The 20,013-nt window shown below is 40.6% G+C and overlaps 1 protein-coding gene across 17 annotated transcripts in view; it reads left to right on the top strand.

Annotated features, from left to right (window-relative positions):
- Positions 1-20,013, top strand: part of PCDH15 (protocadherin related 15) — an 805,380-nt gene that overhangs the window by 740,806 nt on the left and 44,561 nt on the right. For all 17 annotated transcript variants that reach the window (XM_072040299.1, XM_072040297.1, XM_072040296.1 and 14 more), the window contains 2 exons: positions 16,241-16,456; positions 19,741-19,829. In XM_072040299.1, coding sequence (XP_071896400.1) covers positions 16,241-16,456; positions 19,741-19,829 — 305 coding nt within the window. The remainder of the gene's footprint in view (positions 1-16,240; positions 16,457-19,740; positions 19,830-20,013) is intronic.

Below are 20,013 nucleotides of genomic sequence, written 5' to 3'. Positions count from 1 at the left end.
CAATGCTCAGTGCTAGTTAGCTTAATCTGTTATTTAGATACAATACCCATTCCAGTTAGACTGTTAAGAAGTATTAATCAAATGAATGCCACTTCTTGAAGAGCTCAGGTGAATAGAAGCCATTAAATGAGTAGTTTTCCAAGTTGAAATTTTCACGGACGTTAATAAAGTACGCAGAGCTTGTACTTGACAAATTATTCACATTGCCATTGTAGAGAGGGATTTAAGCTCTTGGTAGGAGTTTTAGATCCATTTGCTTTCACCTTCTGCCTTCACTAATAGTTGGTAATTGTTCATGAAATCTGAGTTGTTGTGAAAAGAAACTGATAAATACTCTGCATGTTCTTATTCTTTCTGTCAGTGATCTTTCTTTGGTGATCTTTAGACATGGTTTTGATGGGTGGAAAACCTGTTCGGTATAGATGGTTGAAATCACTTATTGGGGTACAGTGGACCAACATTTCCTAATTATGAAGAAAATCATCTTATTTATCTCAGCAATGCCATGTAGTCATGTTGTGGAGAAGTGTGCGATTCTTCCCGCACAGTGAGACCCAAACTTGCCCTGTTTTCCCCTGTACTTCAAGGAAATACCAGCAATAAATAGGTACTAAATGTGTAGGGGTCACACTGACTTTTATATTGGTTTCTTCTGCCCATTTCATTATCCTGAGGGAAGGAGAGGATGTTAATTTTCAATTCAAGTGTAAGATTGTAGTTACCAAAAAGGAAGGGACCCTAAACTGAGCTAGTGTTTTCCTTGTTTTAAACAAAAGTAGGTATTCTTGCGGTTTAACAGGGACAGTGTTGATTAACTGCTGGCTTCTCTTGTTTCTCTCTTGATTTTTATCTGTAAGTGACAGATTTTGCTTGAAAACCTGGAAGTTGAAGGCTTATATGAGTAGTGGATGATAAAGGATAGCAGGTCAGCTGTTTGCAAGTGTCTGCTCTTCCTTTTCTTTGTGATCGGTTTCTCTGTGTGTGTTTATATATTTAATACCAACTCTTGCTCATTGCTGTCTAAGGGCCCTGTTTTTATGTCTCTTGTGCCATGCTCCGAGTAACCTGAGGGAGTTCCTTCATCTGTGAATGAGGCTGATGTAGTTCATGACATTATTTAGTACCAGGGCACTTATTGTGCTGCCAATATGTAGAGGCAGTTGTCAGGGTTTGGGTCACTAAATGAGGTGGGATGCTTGAAAAATTGTACACAGGAGGGATAAAACAAAGCCTGTAAAAGAGGAGGGTGTATTAAAAGAGAAACAATGACAAGACAATTCAGGGGAGAGAGGCTTGGAAAGAAAAATAGCACTTGATCAGAGGCTGAGATGTGGATCAGTCTTTTGATTTCATATCATAAAAATGCAACTCATTTTAACCATGGTATATTGCTCATGTCTTTTTCCTTAATTGTGCAATTTTTATATACCGTAAAGATCCTGGAGACAGAGGTTTAAGTGATAAATGACAAAAAGGTTTTATTTAAGCTTGCCTAAAAATAGTGTGGAAAAGCACATCCTCGGAAGTAGGGTGAACATTGATACAGCTAATTACAGTTATGCTAAGAAACCATGCTGAACTAGAATTTATTGCTCCTAGCAGTTAGTAAGGAAGACCTGCAAAATACTGTTTCTTCCATTTCTGCTGTAGAATAATGTTAAATATTTATACGTGAAAACTAGTAATAGAAGGATTATATTTTAAGTACATAGTTGGCTTTCCTTCTTGTAGAAAATACTGTGAATAATTAATATCACTTTGAGAAGGCAGATTTTCCTTAATCTCAAAGCTGTTCAAACATATTTGGAAAAAGCAATTGACAGGTCAAATGCAAAATGATTTTATGTCCTGACTGAAGCTGGAACTTTTGATTTTTTATTGAAATAATTTGTCTCTTTAGACAAATGTATGGCTACATGTAGATAAGTTTTTAGTAAGAAATATTTTGGAAGTAATCCAAGAAAAACTTCCAAGGAAATAATCTAGGAAATAAATCTCTATAGTCAGGTGGGATGACAGCATTTGATCTGCCTTTTAGAAATGTGAACAAATCCTTCATAATTTCTGTTGTAGTACCATAAGAATCTGGAAAAAAAAAAAAAAAAAAGTACTGCAGGACTTTTGCTCAGGATATCAGAGGGTGATGCTGAATCTTTGGTGCAGACTTACTTTTTCTTTCAGTGATATTCTCATCACTTTATCTTCACTAGAATAACAGGCTGCTGGCAATGTTAAATAGTAAGTTATCTCTGAGGACAATCAAGTATAAAATAGGCTGTGTTGGATTTTTTTTTACACCATAGTTTTCACTCTGGCAAAGTTTTAGTTTCAGCAGATAAAGCTATACTCAACAAGAACAGTTCTAACTGTCCATGAAGAAAAAGTCACTGTCATGACCAACTGGAACATGTTTCTGTTGAATTGTCTGGGAAAGATCCAGTTAGTTTTAAAATAGCTTCTGAACTCTCAAAGCTGTCCTTGGTAAAAGTATACATTTTTTTATTTTTTTTTTTAGGCTATGTCTTTGCTTATTTGTACAAATACAAATCTTGTTCTACAAGAAGTAGTGATTTTCTTGAGTGGAAAATTGATGCAAGGTTGACGTCTGTGTTTCATAAAATGCATTGTCAGCTGAACCTCCACTGATGACAGTCCACCATTTCCTTTTACACACTTGGAAGGAAAGGAGGTAGGGTGTTTCACAGTAGCTCAGGCACATTCATCCAGGAACTCATCTACAGTGAAGGCATTGGACACTTTGCCAATTGCAGATTTCATTTTGAGAGGAGTAGACGATCAATTATGCTGCAGGACGCACCTAAATGAACAGGCAACTTAAATATTATCTCAGCTGGTGCTGGAACCTAGCCCCAAAATGCTCAGAATTAGGAAGTTATAAAATCTAGAGCTATTAATAATTAAATGTCACAATTCTTACAGAGCATAAAGCAGGTAAAAGTCAGAGATTTCTGGAGAATTAAAAATACAAACAACACACGTGACCCAGTGGGCTAACAAGGTCTATCAGAATGAGTAAAATTGATCCAGATGCGAAGTTAGGACCTCTGACGTGCATATAGAGAGGCATTCAAGATTTCCTAGCTGGAGAGTGAATCACGTGTGAGAGTTGGGATTCAACTCTGGAGGTAGTCCCCCAAGGAGCATGGGCAGCAACTGACCTTTGTAAGGAGGAAAACAATCACAAACCGTAGTGCAGGAAAAAATACAAGAAATAAAGCTAATACTGACTGAAGAGAAAGGAGAGAGTCAGACTGAGAAACAGGAAAAAAAGCATTGATTGCTGAGAGGTAACTGCATTGATGTATTGGAAGCAGACGGTGTGTCTCCCCTGTGAATTAGACAAAAGTGAATAAATGATGCAGTGGCAGAGAACATCAACAGCACAGAATCAGGGTCAGTGTGGAGAAAGGAGAACTGGAAACTGGAGCTTCTTCAAAGAGGATATTTCCTGCTCCGAGCTTGAACAGGGGAGAAACTGAGCTCAGTTTGAAGTGCAAAGCCCTTGGATATAACCCATCAGAGAGAAACTGAGGACATGCTATGTCCTACATACTGAGTAGCCTTATACATGATTTGTGTAGATGACAAGGTAGAAGCAATCCTGTTTTATCGTGTCTTTTGTGCCTCTGGGTGTAGTGAGGCAGATCCTTGTGTTGTATCACAAGTAGAGGACAAAGTCGCTCTCATCCTTGTGGTAGGCTTCCTCTAGTAAGGATCAGCATGCAAGTAACAGCCCCGGTGAGTGTGTGCGTGCTGTGGTTAAATCATCAGCTTACAAATACTGCCATGAACAATTGCAGAGGAAAACTGGCTTGGATGACTACTTGTAAATCCAGTAATGGTTGCTAAACATAAGCAGGCACTTCAAACACAGGAATTCCCCTCAGCTGACAGCAGGACAGTGCTGTGGCAAATACCATGTGTACTTCCTTGGTCTTATTCTTCCATACACATTTCCATATTGCCAGAGCTGGAGTCAGGACTTAGGGCTAGATGGATCCTTTCTCTAACTCAGCATGGCTGTTTTGAAGTCATCTTAAAAATGATGTTTGCCATGGTGAAGAGTCTTGGAGCAGGCTGGTGTATACTGTTTCTGGAAGCCCTGATTTTGAAAAGACTAGAGATGGCTCCTTGAGTGAGAAATGCCTTTTCTGCTGTGGCAGAAGGAGATGCTGGACCGCCTGAAAAGATGTGAATTTCAGAGCACTCCCGCTTTCTCTGTTTCACTTTTGGCTGATCTGTGATGGATTAGGATGCCTCATCCACCTGTGATCCCAAAGGGAACACGGTAGTGGCCTGTTATGAGGGTCTGGAGCAGGCTGGCAACATTACTTTCATCTAAGGGAAAGAGAAAGGGGAGCTTGAGCATCCAAACCAAACTGATTAGCAGGTAAATAGGAAACAAACAGCATATATTGCACATTTGTTTCCAGCTTTTAATTTCCCTTGCTGCATCTGTAATGATGTGCTGGGCACCAGGAGCTAATTTGGTGATATAGTTCATAAGGCCTGATTTCAGCAAAGGATACTTAGAATTGTGGAATCACAGAATGGTTTGGGTCGGAAGGGACATGAAAGACCATCTAATTCTAACCCATAATACTAAGCCATTGACAGGTTTTGCATAGCCAATGTGGTTTTGGGGACCTTGCTAGAGTAACTGGTACAGCCCAGCGTATGCCAGAGCTCTGCATAGAGGTGTATTATTTTGGAGGAGAATTCTGTGGTGTTTTATCATTGCCAGCACTGGGGTCACCTCAGTAATTCAGAATATTCTGATTTTGTCTTTCAATTGTCTCTGGTAGTTCTGTGGTTTTGACACTGTGGCAAGCTGTAACACAGTGGGTTGCAGCTGTGGCTGCAGGGGAAGGGTCTTCATGCTCCTCAGCAATGTCTTGAGAACAGTGACCAGGCTTATTGCAAGCAGCTGGTAGGTGCTGTTTTATGGATACTGAAACTGAAGCCAAGACTCATCTTGAATCTTCCCCTTTCTCCTGAAAGCCTCAGGTCAAACCTGTTTGTGGCTTTAGTAGGGGGCTCGAGTGAACACCTCACTGAACATAGCAGTTTCTTATGTTCAGGTATCTTCAGTCTTGGCTTCCTGAAGTTTGCAATGCTGAACTGAGCATCAGAGGGCAAGAGGGAAGATCGTGCTAACAGGGTTGCACTGACAGAGAGCTCAGCATGCCAAAACTGGGACAGCTTTCCAAGTGGGGAGGTCTTGTGGACACCACGGAGGAGCTGCATTAACACGGTGCTTTAAGCCAGCAGCTCTTACCTGCCAAGAAGCTGGAGCAGGCCTGGTGGGTTGGTGGAGGGCTGGGTTAATAGCAGGCATCTGAATGGCTGGTGTTTAGGTATTGATATGGCTTCTGCTGCTAGATGTGATTTACGGGGTATGCCTGCTTTTTATTTGCCATTGCTGTAATTAAATTAGTTAAGCGTAGTAATCACAGTGGCAGGCACTTGCCAGCAGTTAGCATTTTGTGGCAGTTTAAGATAATACAATTTTCCCTCTTTTTTTGAATAGGAGATTAAAAAAAAAAAAAAAGGATGAGTTGAGAGGAGTTAGCTAGGCTATACTGAATTTTAGGTGGCTAGCACTGTAGTTATTAAGGAAATTCAGAAAATATTTTACAATTTGCATACAAATTCACCATGTCTTTGCTCCAGAGATTGTTACATCAAACAAGATACAAATAACGCTTTAAGTTTCTAAAAAGCTATCTAGTTTTGCAATGGTTTAAAAAGAAAAATAGTTGGACATGCTGGAACCACATTGGCATCAATACAAAGATGTGCGTACATCACAAGCTAGGATTTATGGCTGTGTTTATTCCCAAATTCTCAGGTGATCTCTACCCCACTGAGATCTGCAGCGGCCTCTTCCAGCTGTTGTCCAGGCCGAGGGATGTGCAAAGGTGCCCTCAGCATTCTTCCCACCTGTGCACCTGTATTTTTCCATGGGAAACCAGGGCTGGGTGCAGGGCAATTTCTGCTCAGCCTTTGCTCTGGGGAATCAGTGTCATGCTGCCACTCCACTGGGCTCATCTCCAGCTAGGCAGATCTCCAGTTCTGTCTCATTTTGGCATTTAATAAGTTATTCCATGTTACCTCTGTGTCTTTGTACAATGATATTTGCAAATACAAATGGCTTATTTTTAAGGAGTTCAATTTATATAAAATTAAGATGACAAGCTTTATTGTCCTGCACAAAAGATACGGCTTTCACATTAAAAAAACACAATTAGTGCCTCTTTGAGTCCTTAACGATTTGCTGTAGTCATTAATTTTTAATACAGCTATTCATGTAAATCATTTTTAGATAAATTTGTCACAACTATACCACTGCTGAACATTTGTATGTTTAATTCCAGTTGCTTAAATCATTCTGCATTCAGTGGCTTACACAAAATTTCTCCCCCTCCCATCAAAGCACAGTTCTTCTCCTCTTGAAAAATGTTTCATAAGACACCCTAGTCTGGGCACTGGTTATGCCCTACAGAACCCAGTGAGTAACACTGGCAGTAAGAAATAAACTGCTGTGGGCCAGACACATGCAGCAAAGCGCAGGCAGAGACGAAAACTAGTACCGAGTACATAATGTTACACACAAATTGAATTTAGAGACAAATAGGCCAATAAAGTATTGGATAAACACTTCTCTCATCATGGTAACGGTTACATATGTGACTGAGGCAGATACTATAGATTGCTTCTCCCAGATCTATAAGGTGCAGCAATTTTGCTGGCAGCTGTAATTGCTCACTTAAATATATTCATTTGAATGTAAAATCCTTTTAGAATAAGGTAATGAGTTGTCTTGCACTAGATTTTTAGAACGATTCCTATAAATAGGTAAAAAAGGAAGCTTGATCTCAGAAGAAAGCTACAAAGCATCAAAAAGTCACTTTCAGGTAGAATAAATTTGGGTAATGATCTGCCAAATGAATTATTCTACGGGAAGATGGTTGCTTTTAAGGTCAATGTCCTCTGAAAGCTGATGAGTGCTAATGTCTATAAGAAAAAAATAAAAGGAATGTGTTTGTTCAAATGGTACTTCTTAACTGAGGCTTTTATCCTTGCATCTTAAAGACCATGTTTTCATTGCTAATAGCTCAGCAGGAAATGTGGAACTGTGTTAAATACCATTTCTCTTGTAATGATAGCTGAGCCTGATTATCACATCTCAAACGTACAAGCAGCTTCACACAGCCATCTCTTTTAGCCTGCTCATTTCACCCAAGGCCTGTCAAATGTGCAACATGTGGCTGAGATCTTTGGAGTCCAGGGTGGTGTTTTGATGCAAGATCAAAGTGCTTAAGCAAAAGAGACTTTAATCCTCTACCATGACCCTCTCTGAAGAGTTTCTGGAGAATTGTTTGACCTGGACCCTGGCATCAGTAAATAAACCTAAAAACAAGATTCCGCCATTAATGGCCTAAGTCTAGTTTTCTCAAAAATATGCTGACTGGCGGGCTTGTTTCTTGTATTTTAAGCCTGAGAAGATCCTGGCAGAGTTGTCCTGGGGTGGCAGTGTACCAGCTGTAGACAGTCCTGGTTATGTTGGCAGTGCAGTCCTGAACCCCACCCAGAGCACAGCTGAACTGGAGTAAAGGCGAAGAAATGGGGAAGGAAGGGAATCTGAAGGAAACGCCTCCCGTGGGAGGCTCCCATTACTTCTGTTCTTCTGTATGAGCATGATTTACCAGAACAGAAAGGATTGGAGTGGTTTTGACTGCTTGAGTATCCTAATTTGGGAACCTTAATAACACATTAAACCATTTTCTTCAAGATAACTAGCTGCTCTCTGCAGAAATCGTGGTAGCTGGGAGCCTTGGTGGTAGGACAGCTGCTTTATGCCTCGTTTGCTGATTATTTGGGTTTCCCATCCACTCTGTGGCCATTGCAGCCAGGCCTGCAGTGGTGGGACAGCAGGAACAGCAGTCTGGATCAATGCTTTAATTACAGCTGTGGTGGTGCTCAGCACAAGGCTTCAGGTGCTGGACACACCTGGTGGGGATTAGTGTTTCAATAGCCGTTTCCATTCTCTCACCTTTTCTGCAGGTCTTTTTTTTCCCCAGAATTTCAACGTATATGAGAGCCCATTTCCATGATTAAAGGTCACGTCACGCTTTTTGTTATGAATGTGTTAATTAAAAGCAGGTGTAATACTCATAACTGCTAACCTATGGATGCTGTGGTTTTGAGATTTGCTATGCATTTCATCATAATAGAATTAGCTATTTTGTTTTGCCACTGGTATTTTCATCTGATTTTCTTCTCAGAATGAGGACCAGACTTGCTTTAGCCACACACACAACATTTCCATTCTGCTCTATGAAAACAAAAACAAAGCCCACACAATCTTCAGGGAAATTACTACAGGAATTCGCTTCACTCTAATGGTGTGTTATTAGCCCTTCCTTTTTAAATATTTTCTTCTTCAGTATTAATCTCTCTACACGAATGTTTGTTGCAGTGCATTCAAATGAACACGTATCAGCGGTCATAATTCTAATAAAGAAAATGAGCTCTTTTTCTGATTTTCTCCTGAGTTTATGGGGTATTTTTGTACTGAAGATGTTTGTGAAAAAGGCTTCCCCAAATAAATGTCAGTCAGTCAAAGTGTCTGGAAGTGGGTGACTTGAATTTTCTAGAAGTGGCTCTAATATGAAGCCAGCTGACAGGTTTGATGATGATGATAGGAGCTGGTGAAGTCTGAGACACGGTTATGTCCTTAAGGAAGCTTGATTCTCACAATGCAGTTGGTCAGATTTTCACTTTAAACCTTTTGTGTATTGTGTGCCCCTTCCTGGTAGGCTTCGTGATGTAACTTCTTTGTTCCTGTTACTGCCTTAGTGTGTGGAGCAGCAAAATAACACAAAGCCATTTTATGCTATGTTTTTTTCTCTAATTGCACACAGGACAACAGGAATTTATTTAGCCATAATCCTTGAAAGCAATCTATTTTAACCATTGCCTAATGATCTAAAGCAATTAATAAAATAAATGTGTAAAACTCTAGGGTATGGTTTTGTTGTGTATGGAGAGAACACTGCAACTCTCCTTTTTTGCCCACATTTATCCATATTAAATCTCCAGTTATTTTCTATTAATGTTCATAACCTCTAGATTTTTTTTTGGCATTTCCTTTTTACTTGGGATGACAAATAGATCTTCATAGTGGCAGGTCCCATGAGAGTGAGTTTCAGCCCTGGGCACCTTGAGACAGCTTTCTGCTGTGAAACACAAACTTTTCCCTTTCCTAATTTTGCTTTTGCACGTGCACCAGAGAATGGAAATTTCAATGGAAAAAAATGAACTGCCTTGCCAGTCGCAATCTTTGTTAGTTAAAATATGATTTATGAATCTGAATAATCTGTAGGGAGAGAACATACTTGGTAGAAGCAAGAATCGACTTTGAAGCATATTTGCGGTGAAAACAGCACACCCTCAAACATGCACATCTGCTGTAACATCTGGCCTCTGACAGAAAGCCCTGCTAAGAATAATATTACACTAATTTCAAGCATACAGGTAATTTCCTTCAAAGAACATATCTCTAGACAATACGTTGGCTTGCTAAACTTTTTACCATAAAAAACAGTGCTGCTGTTTTCCTTTGGCGGTGTTCATTACATTTGAAAAAGAAGCAGCTTTTGCTCTTACTGCAGTAATTTTGTGTGGTGGCCAAAGCAAATTCTTTCCACGAATTAGATTGTCTCCTACTTTTTTATTAACGATATTGGACTATGAAGTATTTTTGGACTATCAAAGCTGCTTTTGTTGGGGTGCAGGGAAGACTTTGTTTAGTAGTGCCTCCCTGTTTCCAAATGAGACGTGTGCTGGTCTTAAAGTGAAGTGAGATTCACTAAACCTGTGGGATACTGGAAAACAAAAATACCCTTTGATTGATTGATTGATTGATTGATTTTGAAATGAAATATTGGAACATTCCATTTGCTATGCTATTTTTTAACTTTTTAAGATGTGTTAGTCCTACACATGCTTTCCAGAGCAAGATACTCCTGTGGGGCAGTAAGCAGGGAGAAAACCTGGAGCATGCACGGTGCTGGATCGTCCCCATCCCGTGGAGGATCAACTGCATGGCTGCTGTGTCCCAGCACGGAGAGGGAGACCCACTGTACTGAGCCCTGACTGCTCTCGGCACAGCAGGAAAATGCTATGAAAACTATGTGGACACCTTGAGTATTTTGACACCAGTGAAGATAAAAACAAATTGTCATTCGCTTTTTATTCTTACAACCTGAATTTCTCAGAGGTTTCTGTGGAGCTGGGGTTTATTTGGAGGGGGTGGGCAGTGATCAGCGATAGGCTTAGCAGACTCCTTTCCTCTTTGGTGTAGTACTGTTAGGTAGTACGCCTAGCAAGTAATGCCTTTAAAGCATAAAGCAATTCATCTTTGGCTCAGCACAGCCCTCGTGAAAGGTGATTAGTTTGCGTTTCTCAAGTCTGCACGTTCCTGCAGGCGGTATCACAGCACGAGGCACTGCTGCATGGCTGCACAACCACAGCATTATGTGAAAGCAGTGCCATGTGCCAATAGCACTCCTGATGCTTTCACCAAAATTGCCAGTGGGCTGAAAAGTCTGGTGGTGGCTTGTTCAGGATGAGCATTAAAAACTCTGTCAGCCGTAACTCCTGAAGCTATTGAATAGCCATCAGACAATTACATGATGTCCTCAACATCAGACATTATCAGCATGAGCTAAATTCAAACTGGCTGTTTAAAGTTAAATGCAATTGTTAATTTTAAATGTTTTCCAGTCTCCCTACCAGGGTCACCTTTAATCATGAACCTGAGGATGCTAACAGGGCATGTAAAATGAATGGGCCTGGGCTGTTGGTTTTTCTTTTTTATTTTTTTTCCTAGCTTAGTGCCACTAAGCAGATGGCAAATTCAACTGTTTCCGATCAGTTGCTGGCACATAAAGTAGCTTTTAGAACAAGACCATTTTTGCTTGTAGGAATTTACAGATTGCTGAATATTTCCAGTTCTGAAGCCACATCTGCCGTTGTGCTGGTTTAGAGGTATTTTTGCTTTGTGATTTACGGAATGTTAAACCAGTGGGTTTGTTGTAGCTCTTGCTGTTTTCCTCTCTTCTTTTCTAGTTTTCTATATTTCTTCACTGCTGTGCTCTTTTGCACTGTTACCTGTCTCTAGCACTTCTGCATGTGTGTTCCTCAGCTTGATTTTGCTGCAGAGCGCCTCAGAAACCTGAATCTTGGCATCTGCTAGCAAGCTCTCCTCAAACTCCCCCTCCTTTACAGCTCTCTTTCCACTGCACTTCTCAACTGTGGCACATTTGGGCATCCCCTAAGGACAGCTGCTGTGAGGTGCTCACATGCAGTGCACGTCTTCTATCAATTAATTAACTAGCAACAGACGTATGAACTAGCACAAACTGTAACTGGTTACAGGGGCACTACTAAAGGGGTCTCTGTCACTTGGGCTTGTGCAATTTCGTTTTTTGTCTTCCAGATACGCAGTTTGAATAGGCTCCAGTGATTACATCCAAGTCCTGCTTTTTTCCACACTTGAGCGAACAGGTTTCTTCCCTCCCGAAAGGTGAAAACCAACCCAAACAAAGTACCTTTCTGCTTCCTCCACATTTTGAGACAGTATACTAGACTGGATGTGTAAAAAGCACTTTTTGTCAGAAGCAAAGCAGCTGCACCCATCATCCCATTGATGTTGCATTGCTCGGCCAAATGAGACATCGCTCATCTGAGAGCGAACCCTGCACTGACAGCGTTCGTCTCTTTGCTGCCCTGCAAAGCCGGGAGTTTTAATGTTTCTAGTGACCTGCTGTGGGTTGTGCTGGCAGTCTCTGTAGGAAATGAAGACACCGAGAACACTTGGCTTATTGGTCTTTTTGCTCCAAGAGATACGACTGCCAATAAAATTACAAAGTATAGCCATTAACAGCCTTGTGGTAAACACCCTCAGTGGTAGGGCCTAGAGCAGTGTATTTCAGCTGATACCTGGCTAGTGCGATGTGCTTTTTCGGAGGGGCTAAGGAGCAGGCACAGCCCCTCAGCTGCTTCTTTACCTACGTGGGAGAGGAAGGGTAAGGGCTGGAGGCAGCACGAGGAGGTACCAGCAAAACTCCATTCATGTGGGTGTGCTTGTACTCGATTACAGGAGGCTTGAATTTGGCCTGGTAACTCCTAAGATCATACATATTTATCAGTACTCAATCATAGCAGAATTTGGGAGACATCTGTATTTCCTGCATATAACAAAAGAAAGATATACTGCTATGATATTAAGATTAAGTATTGCTCTTTCTCTTCTTTGACAGTCATAACGCAACTCTTGAGACACCATATATCTCTTCCTAATGAAGTGTCAAAAATATTTACCTTCAGGACAAATTACAAGAATAGCAAACATCCTCACTCTGTATTAAAGGAGTTGGTACATGAATGTCAGCAGCTCACAAGCTCTCTCTGGTGGTCCTGCGCAACTGAACATTGCACCGAGTCATCATTAGTTTTGATGTAAGCAGAAATAGCAGTAACAAAAGGAAGAAATGGAAATAAAAAGTTAGAATGTTTCAAAGCGGAATCTGGTGATTTTTCCAAGTTCCTCAGGCTGTTTGCACCTGCTTTGCTCATCTGCGTGTAGATGGTTACTGAGATGAAAATAGCCTGAATTTTAGTGGTGCTGAGGCTGTATATTTCTCTGGAGTGCCACTGAGTTCTCATAACTTCTGAAAATTAACTTGCAGCCTATTACCAGCCTTGGAAATCTGAACTTCAGGATGTGAGATGCTGCATGCTTAAAATTTAAAAATGCCTATTTCACTGAAGTTTCATTCAGTAAAATCAGTGACAAGGCTTGCCATTCCTTCTAAACAATTACATCAGCGTCACAACATTTGTTCAGAAAAAATGACTTATTTAGTGTCTGTGCCTGTAATACTGATACCTTAATTTAGGTCCAAATTTTGTTTGTCCTTAGTAGCACACATACAAGCGGGAAATATTGAAGGTGAAATTGACTTCTGTTGTTACCGAAACAAACCACCATTAAAAGTCGTGTCTTTCTATTGAGGTAGAGTTTGCTAATAGGAAAGAAGTGATAGGCTCATTGCTCAACTGAACCAATGTAATAAATCCATTTTAACAAAGAAATTGGCTTTTTTATTGAAAGAGCGTAATGCCCACCTTGCAGGGCACCTCCAGAGAGCTGCTGGCAGCCAGCAGGGCAGTCACTGTGAATCCTGTCTCACTATGGCAAAGACCCCGAGGAGCCAGATGAGATGGTGCTCATGTGTGCCAAAGCACATGCCACGTGAGCTGTAGAGGACTTTTATTTTCTTAGCCCTGTAATCAAACATGCAAAGCTGAGTGTAGACAAGCCAGTGTTTTTTCCCAAGCTGGCCTTTTCTGTTTTGTTCACAGCTTTAAACCAAGCAATGCTGTACAAGCTGCGCTTACCTGGTCTTAGATGCGTGCATACAGTGATTTGTTTGCTATGGAGCATGAAGTGATTATTTTAAAAGATTCACTGCTCGGCATCCCCATGACATTGTTTCCAAAGATATTTCTTGTCTCTTGGGCAGCACGTAGGTGGTCTTCTGTATGGATTGTACCAAATGCTATTTTGTGCGTATTCAGGTTCCCCTGCTGCTACAGGCAGAGGCTTGCTGATCTCATCTTTGAATACAAGAGGGATATAAAGTTTTCTTAAAATACATTGACAAAATTGATCCAAATGGCACTGAGAAGCCAATATGAATGCAAAAAATGACAAGAAATTAATTTAATTTACCCCAAATTAAGTCTGCTTAGCCCATGACAGTAAGTGGCAAGTCATTGTCCTGTCTTTACCTTGACCCCCACATAAGTTTTTCCATCTTTTCTCCCTCTTTCTTGTTGAGGAGAGCGAGTGAGAGCATGGCAAGGCAGGTATTTGACACCCAGGCAAGGTCATCCCACCACAGCATGCTAATCTCAGAATGCACAAAATAGATCTGCGGTGGAAGTAAGAGTCAGATTAGGTCAGTGAGGTCGGAGTGGTTGCTTGAAGAATTTGTGCAACCCCTCTTGTAATTTAGGCATTTGTGATCCTTGTACGAGGGCTGACCTGAAGTCAGGGCTGAGCCCTGACTTGTCAGCGCTCAGATGGTAAGGACTGTTAGCACTCATCTGTCAACCCAATTTTTAGGTACAGCCACTTCCTCAATTACTTGTGCCTTGCAGCATACCTTCATGTTTATTTGTTCCTGCAGCAATTTACTCGTCAAAAGGGAAGCCAAAAAACAGCCTGGTTCTAAAAATGCAGCTGTCGAGCTCCTGTCTGTGTGATGGTTTGGGGTTGTTTACCTGTGGCAGCTGGATAGCAGGAGTTTTCTCAAAGAGCTCACCGATCTCTTTACCTTGTGACTGACAGAGCAGGGTAAATTTCAGAAAGCTTTTAACCTTCCCCGTGTTTCCTGAAAACACTAATAAAGGTGTTTGAGACCGCCCATGAGATGGTAATCTTGATTTTAAAAGGCATAAAAAAAACCTATAGAACTACAGAATGAAAAAAACTTTATCACAGTTTGTATTTCTGCTTCTTGTAGCCAAGGCAGCTCAACCTTTGTCAATTCAGAGGAAAACAAAACTCTTACAAAGGATGCAAGGACTATTTTGAAGTTCTCTCCCAGCGGCAGGTGGCCCGGCAGCTAGTGCCATGGTGGGAGCTGCTCTTTTGGGCGGTTCTGCAGCACTTGCTGTGCTGTGTGAAACGTGTTGGATCCCTCCAGCTAAAGGAGCCCAAATATCACAGCTTAAGCTCTTTGTGGTTCTCTCTTCCATCTGGATTGAGAGCAGTCAGGGTAACGTGGAAAGCACGTGCAGTGTAGAGTACCTGGATCAATGATACCCATCTGGCACGTGTACCTCTTGATAGCATCGTGCTGTGCTGCATAGCTTATTACATGTCCTCACTGATACTCCCTGAAAATTAACCAAAAATAAAGATAAAATAGGAGTTGTGAGAAATTTCCACCTTACAGGTTCTGTTCAGCAATGGTGAGAAAACAATTAATGATGATTAATGGCCATCTATCAAAGGCTTAATGACCTTGCACAGATAATGCCTTTTAGACAGACTGTGGCATATCATGGTAAACAAATTCCTAATGCTGCCATAAACCCAGGGTGGGTTTTGATTGTTGTTTTTAAGTCATGATGAATTATGGATTTTACAGAAATACCAGCACCTTTTTGATGTTAAGGGTGTTTTTTCTGCAATGTTAGCTGAGGCCACAGACTTAAGAAGTTGTGCCAGTATTTTGATAAAAGCCTGCTAATAGATGCTGAAGTGTCCCAGCTGCTGAGGCAGTGCCCAAGCCTAGTGAGTAGGCAAAGGTACCAGCAGTAATTAGCTGCCATCTCTCTGACTTCTTCCTAGATAAAGCACACAAAAGCATTGTAAGGGTCTGCAGAAAGACTTTTATCTGAACATGGGTGCTGCCTTTTGAACTGGAGCATGATTTGTGTGAAGGAGTTGGTCTGGAGAGGCTGGAATGAGGTTGTCAGGCATAAGGTGGGTGTTGTAGCTCCTGGGGCTGCCTAATTGATGGCAGGATGGTGTCCTACTTCTGCAGCAATTCAGCAATGCTAGGACAGCTTTGTGTCCTCCACTAGGTCTGTCCCTCATGTCTGTTGTGCAGCACTGCAGGGATACTTCAAAGATTTAAAAAAAAACAAACAACAACGACAACAAAAAAAAACTCCAAAAATATGTGCTCAATGCTTGAGAATGAAAGTCTCTAAGAAGACGGAGGACATTCTTCTTGTCTGTGTGTGTGTGTGTTGATGGCTATTAAAAAAACATATATATATTTGTTACCAGGAATTTGGAAGTAGTTGTTTCTCAGGGTTCAACTGTTCTTACCTGTTCCGTTTGTTGCAGACATGGAAAGTCCTTTTCTCGACAATTTAGAGCTAACGTAAGAAAAAGAAATTGCTGGAAAAGCAGAGCTGTATGCTGCAAAGTTAAATGAACCATTTAAAGTAATAGCAATATACACTCTCTGGGATCTAATGTTTTAAACATCAGTGGAAAAGATTTGCTGGACCAATATGCAACTTTATTTAAAGGACAAGGTTAATGATTCTTTGTGTGAATATTTACTTTATTTGCTTCTGCTTCTCTCTTTTTTTTTTTCTTTTTTTTTTTTTTTTCCCCTAATAGGCTGATGATAAAGACACTGGGAATTACAGTGCCATGCAGTACAGGCTCATCATTCCTCCAATCAAGGATGGTAAAGAAGGTTTTGTGATTGAAGCTTACACAGGGCTAATAAAAACTGCTATGCTGTTCAAAAATATGAGAAGATCCTATTTCAAGTTTCAGGTCATTGCAACTGACAATTATGGAAAAGGACTGAGCAGCAAAGCAGATGTACTTGTAAGTATGAGCCAGGCATTAGCTTTTTGGAATAATTGTTGAGGAAATTTGAACACTGCATAAAGTTTAATTTCAGGCAGACCTACAGGAAGACCGTAAATGGTGCACTTGATCTCCTTAAGTCGCTGAAATAAAGCTTTTTCAAATCAGAAGCTTTTATGACTGTCTGAAACTGTTTCATGGAAGAGGTACTGATTTCAGTTACCACATGATGTTCAGTGTTTTGTTTATTCAAAGAGCCATTGTCAGTGGTTCAATTTAAATTCTAATTCTTTGCATTAAACATGGAATTTACAAGCATTTACAGATCTACTCCACCTGTTCTCTAAGCCAGCAAGGTGCAGGCAGCTCCTGTTTGGAAGCTGTGGGTTAAGAAGGACTAATATGGCATCAAGCCCCAATTAATAAGTCAAGCTAAAATCCTGCTAACTTGGATCTTGCTAACTCGGGCTGTGCTCTGTTTTACTTACTGGTTACTGCAGAGCTTCTGGGTCGCAGTTAGATCTGATGTATCTGGTTTGCAGTGCAAAGAGCTGAACAAACAGGCTCAGAAAGAAGACTGGGGAAAGCCAGGGTTGCCATGTGTTAGTTGCTCATGTCTGGGAGTGAGATGAAAGGAATAATTTTGGGATAAGACTGTGCTTTAAATTTTCAGGAAAGCAATGTTTCAAAAATGGCACCAGACACTGAGCTCTTTTTTTGTGCAGAGTAAAGGACATTGACTTAGTCAGTCACAGAAACCATCAAAGCTAAATTTCTTTAAAGCCTATATAGCTTGATGGATTGGGTTAATATTAGCATAATGTCGTAGCAATGAAGTACATTATCTAGTTCATGGGAACACTGTCAAATGATACAGATGATAACCATAATACTCGGTATATTGAGTTATGCAGGAATTCAGCAAATAAACATAACGTATGATATCCTCATGCTTGACCTCTCAAAATGATAGGGCATTCTCATGCAGTTTGTGGTGATACTAGATTAAAATATAGCCCAAAGATATTGACATTAAAATTAGAAAGTGAGATTTGTCTCATTAATTTATAGAGGCATATTTAGGTTGTCTTAGTGAGTGATGGGCACTCTGAGACACTGTTCTTGAGCAAGGTGTGAGAGCTTAGAGTCACTGTAGATACAGTTACAGATGGACACCAAAGCAATGTGAAAGTTTGGGTGTGCCCTGAGCATGATGCATAGATGAAGTTCCTTCCTAGTTAGACCAAGCTGTTTCGGGGCTTTGTGGTTTGAAGAGAAGTTATCCCACTGTCATAGGTCACTGTGTGGTGTCAGGAGGTCAGACTGGGAGGTGTAACTGCTTTCAGTGCAAGTTCAAGGTATGTAGATAAGAGAAATGAAACTGATTGCTCGTGTGCAAAAGGATGAGATGTATGGGAAGAAGTTAGGATTGCTCTGGGAGCAGATCTAGGGAAAAGAGGAGGAGCAACACCAGAGGGACAGCTCAGCAAGGAACGTGGGCAGAGCTAGGTATTCTCCAAAATGAGGTCCAGGACAGTGCCTTGAAGCCCTGGCAGTGCTCTGCGAGCAGCATGAGGTGCCCAATCTGCTGGGACAGTGTCTTCATGCTGCAGGGGTGGGTCCTGCTGCCTGGGACTGGCAGGGTGGCTCAAGGTAGACGCCTACAATTTGGCTCGATGTGATGAAATTTTCCATTGTAGCTTCAAGATCAAAAGGAAAAATCAGTAATTGAAAAAATAAAGATCTTTACAAATGTGTATGGTACATAAGTGTTACTATGGAAACCTTAACTCTTTCTTGGTTTTTGTTCCACACTTGTTTTTCTGTAGCTTGTCATGAATGTGTTTTTATTCGCATTTTTGTGCATGAATGAGAAATCGTAATTGTGATTCTTCAGGTTTCAAAGAACTGTCAATTTTTGGTTACATTTATGCAGTACTCAGTAAATAGGTGCACAGTAATTCCTTGAATTGTATAATATAGTTAATTATATTAAGCTGTTCATAGCTTTGGAGTTCCTTTTAGTAATCATAGTCTAAAATCTGAGTTCATTATAATTCTGTATTTCTCACAAAGAAGTCTGCACACTCCGATCAGTGCGTCTGATGACATTTGAAGAACATTTAAATATTTAAAGTTGAATTAAGCTTCAAAGCTGGTGAATCAGTGTTTGATGTGAAAGTGTATTATGGCTTGTCCACTGAAGTGCTGACAGCACTCAGACTTCTCTTATGAAAAGTTGTTGTTGTTCTTTATTTTATAATTAATTGGGATAAATGATTTTTAAATTTATCTGTTTTAACATTGTCCTACATATTTTTCCAAATTTAGCTCCAGAATCATCTACAGAGACATGATGTATGGGACATGACATTTACTGTCACGTCTATATGAACATGAACCAGATTTTAAGAAATGTTTTATTTTCTTCACCTTTTGGGGAAGCAACTGTTCTTTTCACAACCTGAGGGGAGATTGGTTGTGCTTGTGTAGAGAGAGCAAAAAGGGGAAAAAAAAAAAAAAAGGAGGTGGGTGGGGAAGGGGAAAGCATGCAGCCGTTTTACCCAAAGGCAGCCTTTTCTTGGGATCACACTAAAAATAGCTCAAGGAGGCTAGATTGAGATGTGAAGCAGAGTTTGCCAGCTGTGCTGAACATGATCCATGCCTGTAGTCCCTTCTGCACGTCCAACCTGCCATTGAGAAACAGCAGTGCTTTGCGTTTGTAGTAGAAAATGCTGATCAGAGAAATTTTATCCCATATAGAGGGAGAAGATAAAGAAATCGGAGAATAAAATAAAAACTTGGACAGAGTACTTCAGTCAAAATAGATGAGCATTGTAATTTTCTAACAAAGTACCATTAGATTTAGTTGAATTAATCTGGTGTTTACATTTACATTGGTGTAAATTGCATGTTTCCAAGGTTGGATCTTCCTGTCAAGTCATAAAAGATACTGAGATGCTAATAAGTGATTTTGAATATGGCATGTGGGATATTCATGAATGCTATAAGTAAATTCTTACGCCATGACAAACAAGCTTCATGGGCTCTCTCCCTCCAGATATATATAAAATTCTGATGCAGGTCTGCAGTTACAGTTCTGGTTAAGTATTTCCCTGCAGTTTATTGGTACTGGCTGCCAAGCAAAGCAAGATTTCCCAGCTATCTTTTTCTGGAATTAAATGAGACATCAGTACATCAGGGCATGGCAGTGAAGGCAGGAAAGCAATTATTCCATTCTGTTTGTACAGGGAGGATGTTACATGTGGAAGTGCCAATGAATTTCACTCTTTTATTTCCAGGTCTCTGTGGTCAATCAGCTGGATATGCAAGTCATCGTCTCTAATGTTCCTCCCACCCTTGTGGAACAAAACAAAGATCAACTCATAGGGTAACAAATTTACTTACTCTACAAATATCAAACAATTCACTGGTTTTGTGTTTAGATTCAGCAAGAAGTGCTCCCTCTGTGTCATTTTTTTTGCCAAAAGGCTTGCAAACAAGCAAGTACTTTGATGGGGAGCACAACCAGCTGGGTGATGACACTGGCCTCCCAAATCTGCATTTTGCCCCTC

The sequence above is a fragment of the Anas platyrhynchos genome, chromosome 6 (assembly GCF_047663525.1).
Source record: "Anas platyrhynchos isolate ZD024472 breed Pekin duck chromosome 6, IASCAAS_PekinDuck_T2T, whole genome shotgun sequence".
NCBI classification, from domain to species: domain Eukaryota; kingdom Metazoa; phylum Chordata; class Aves; order Anseriformes; family Anatidae; genus Anas; species Anas platyrhynchos.
This window is presented reverse-complemented; position numbering and strand designations above follow the sequence as displayed.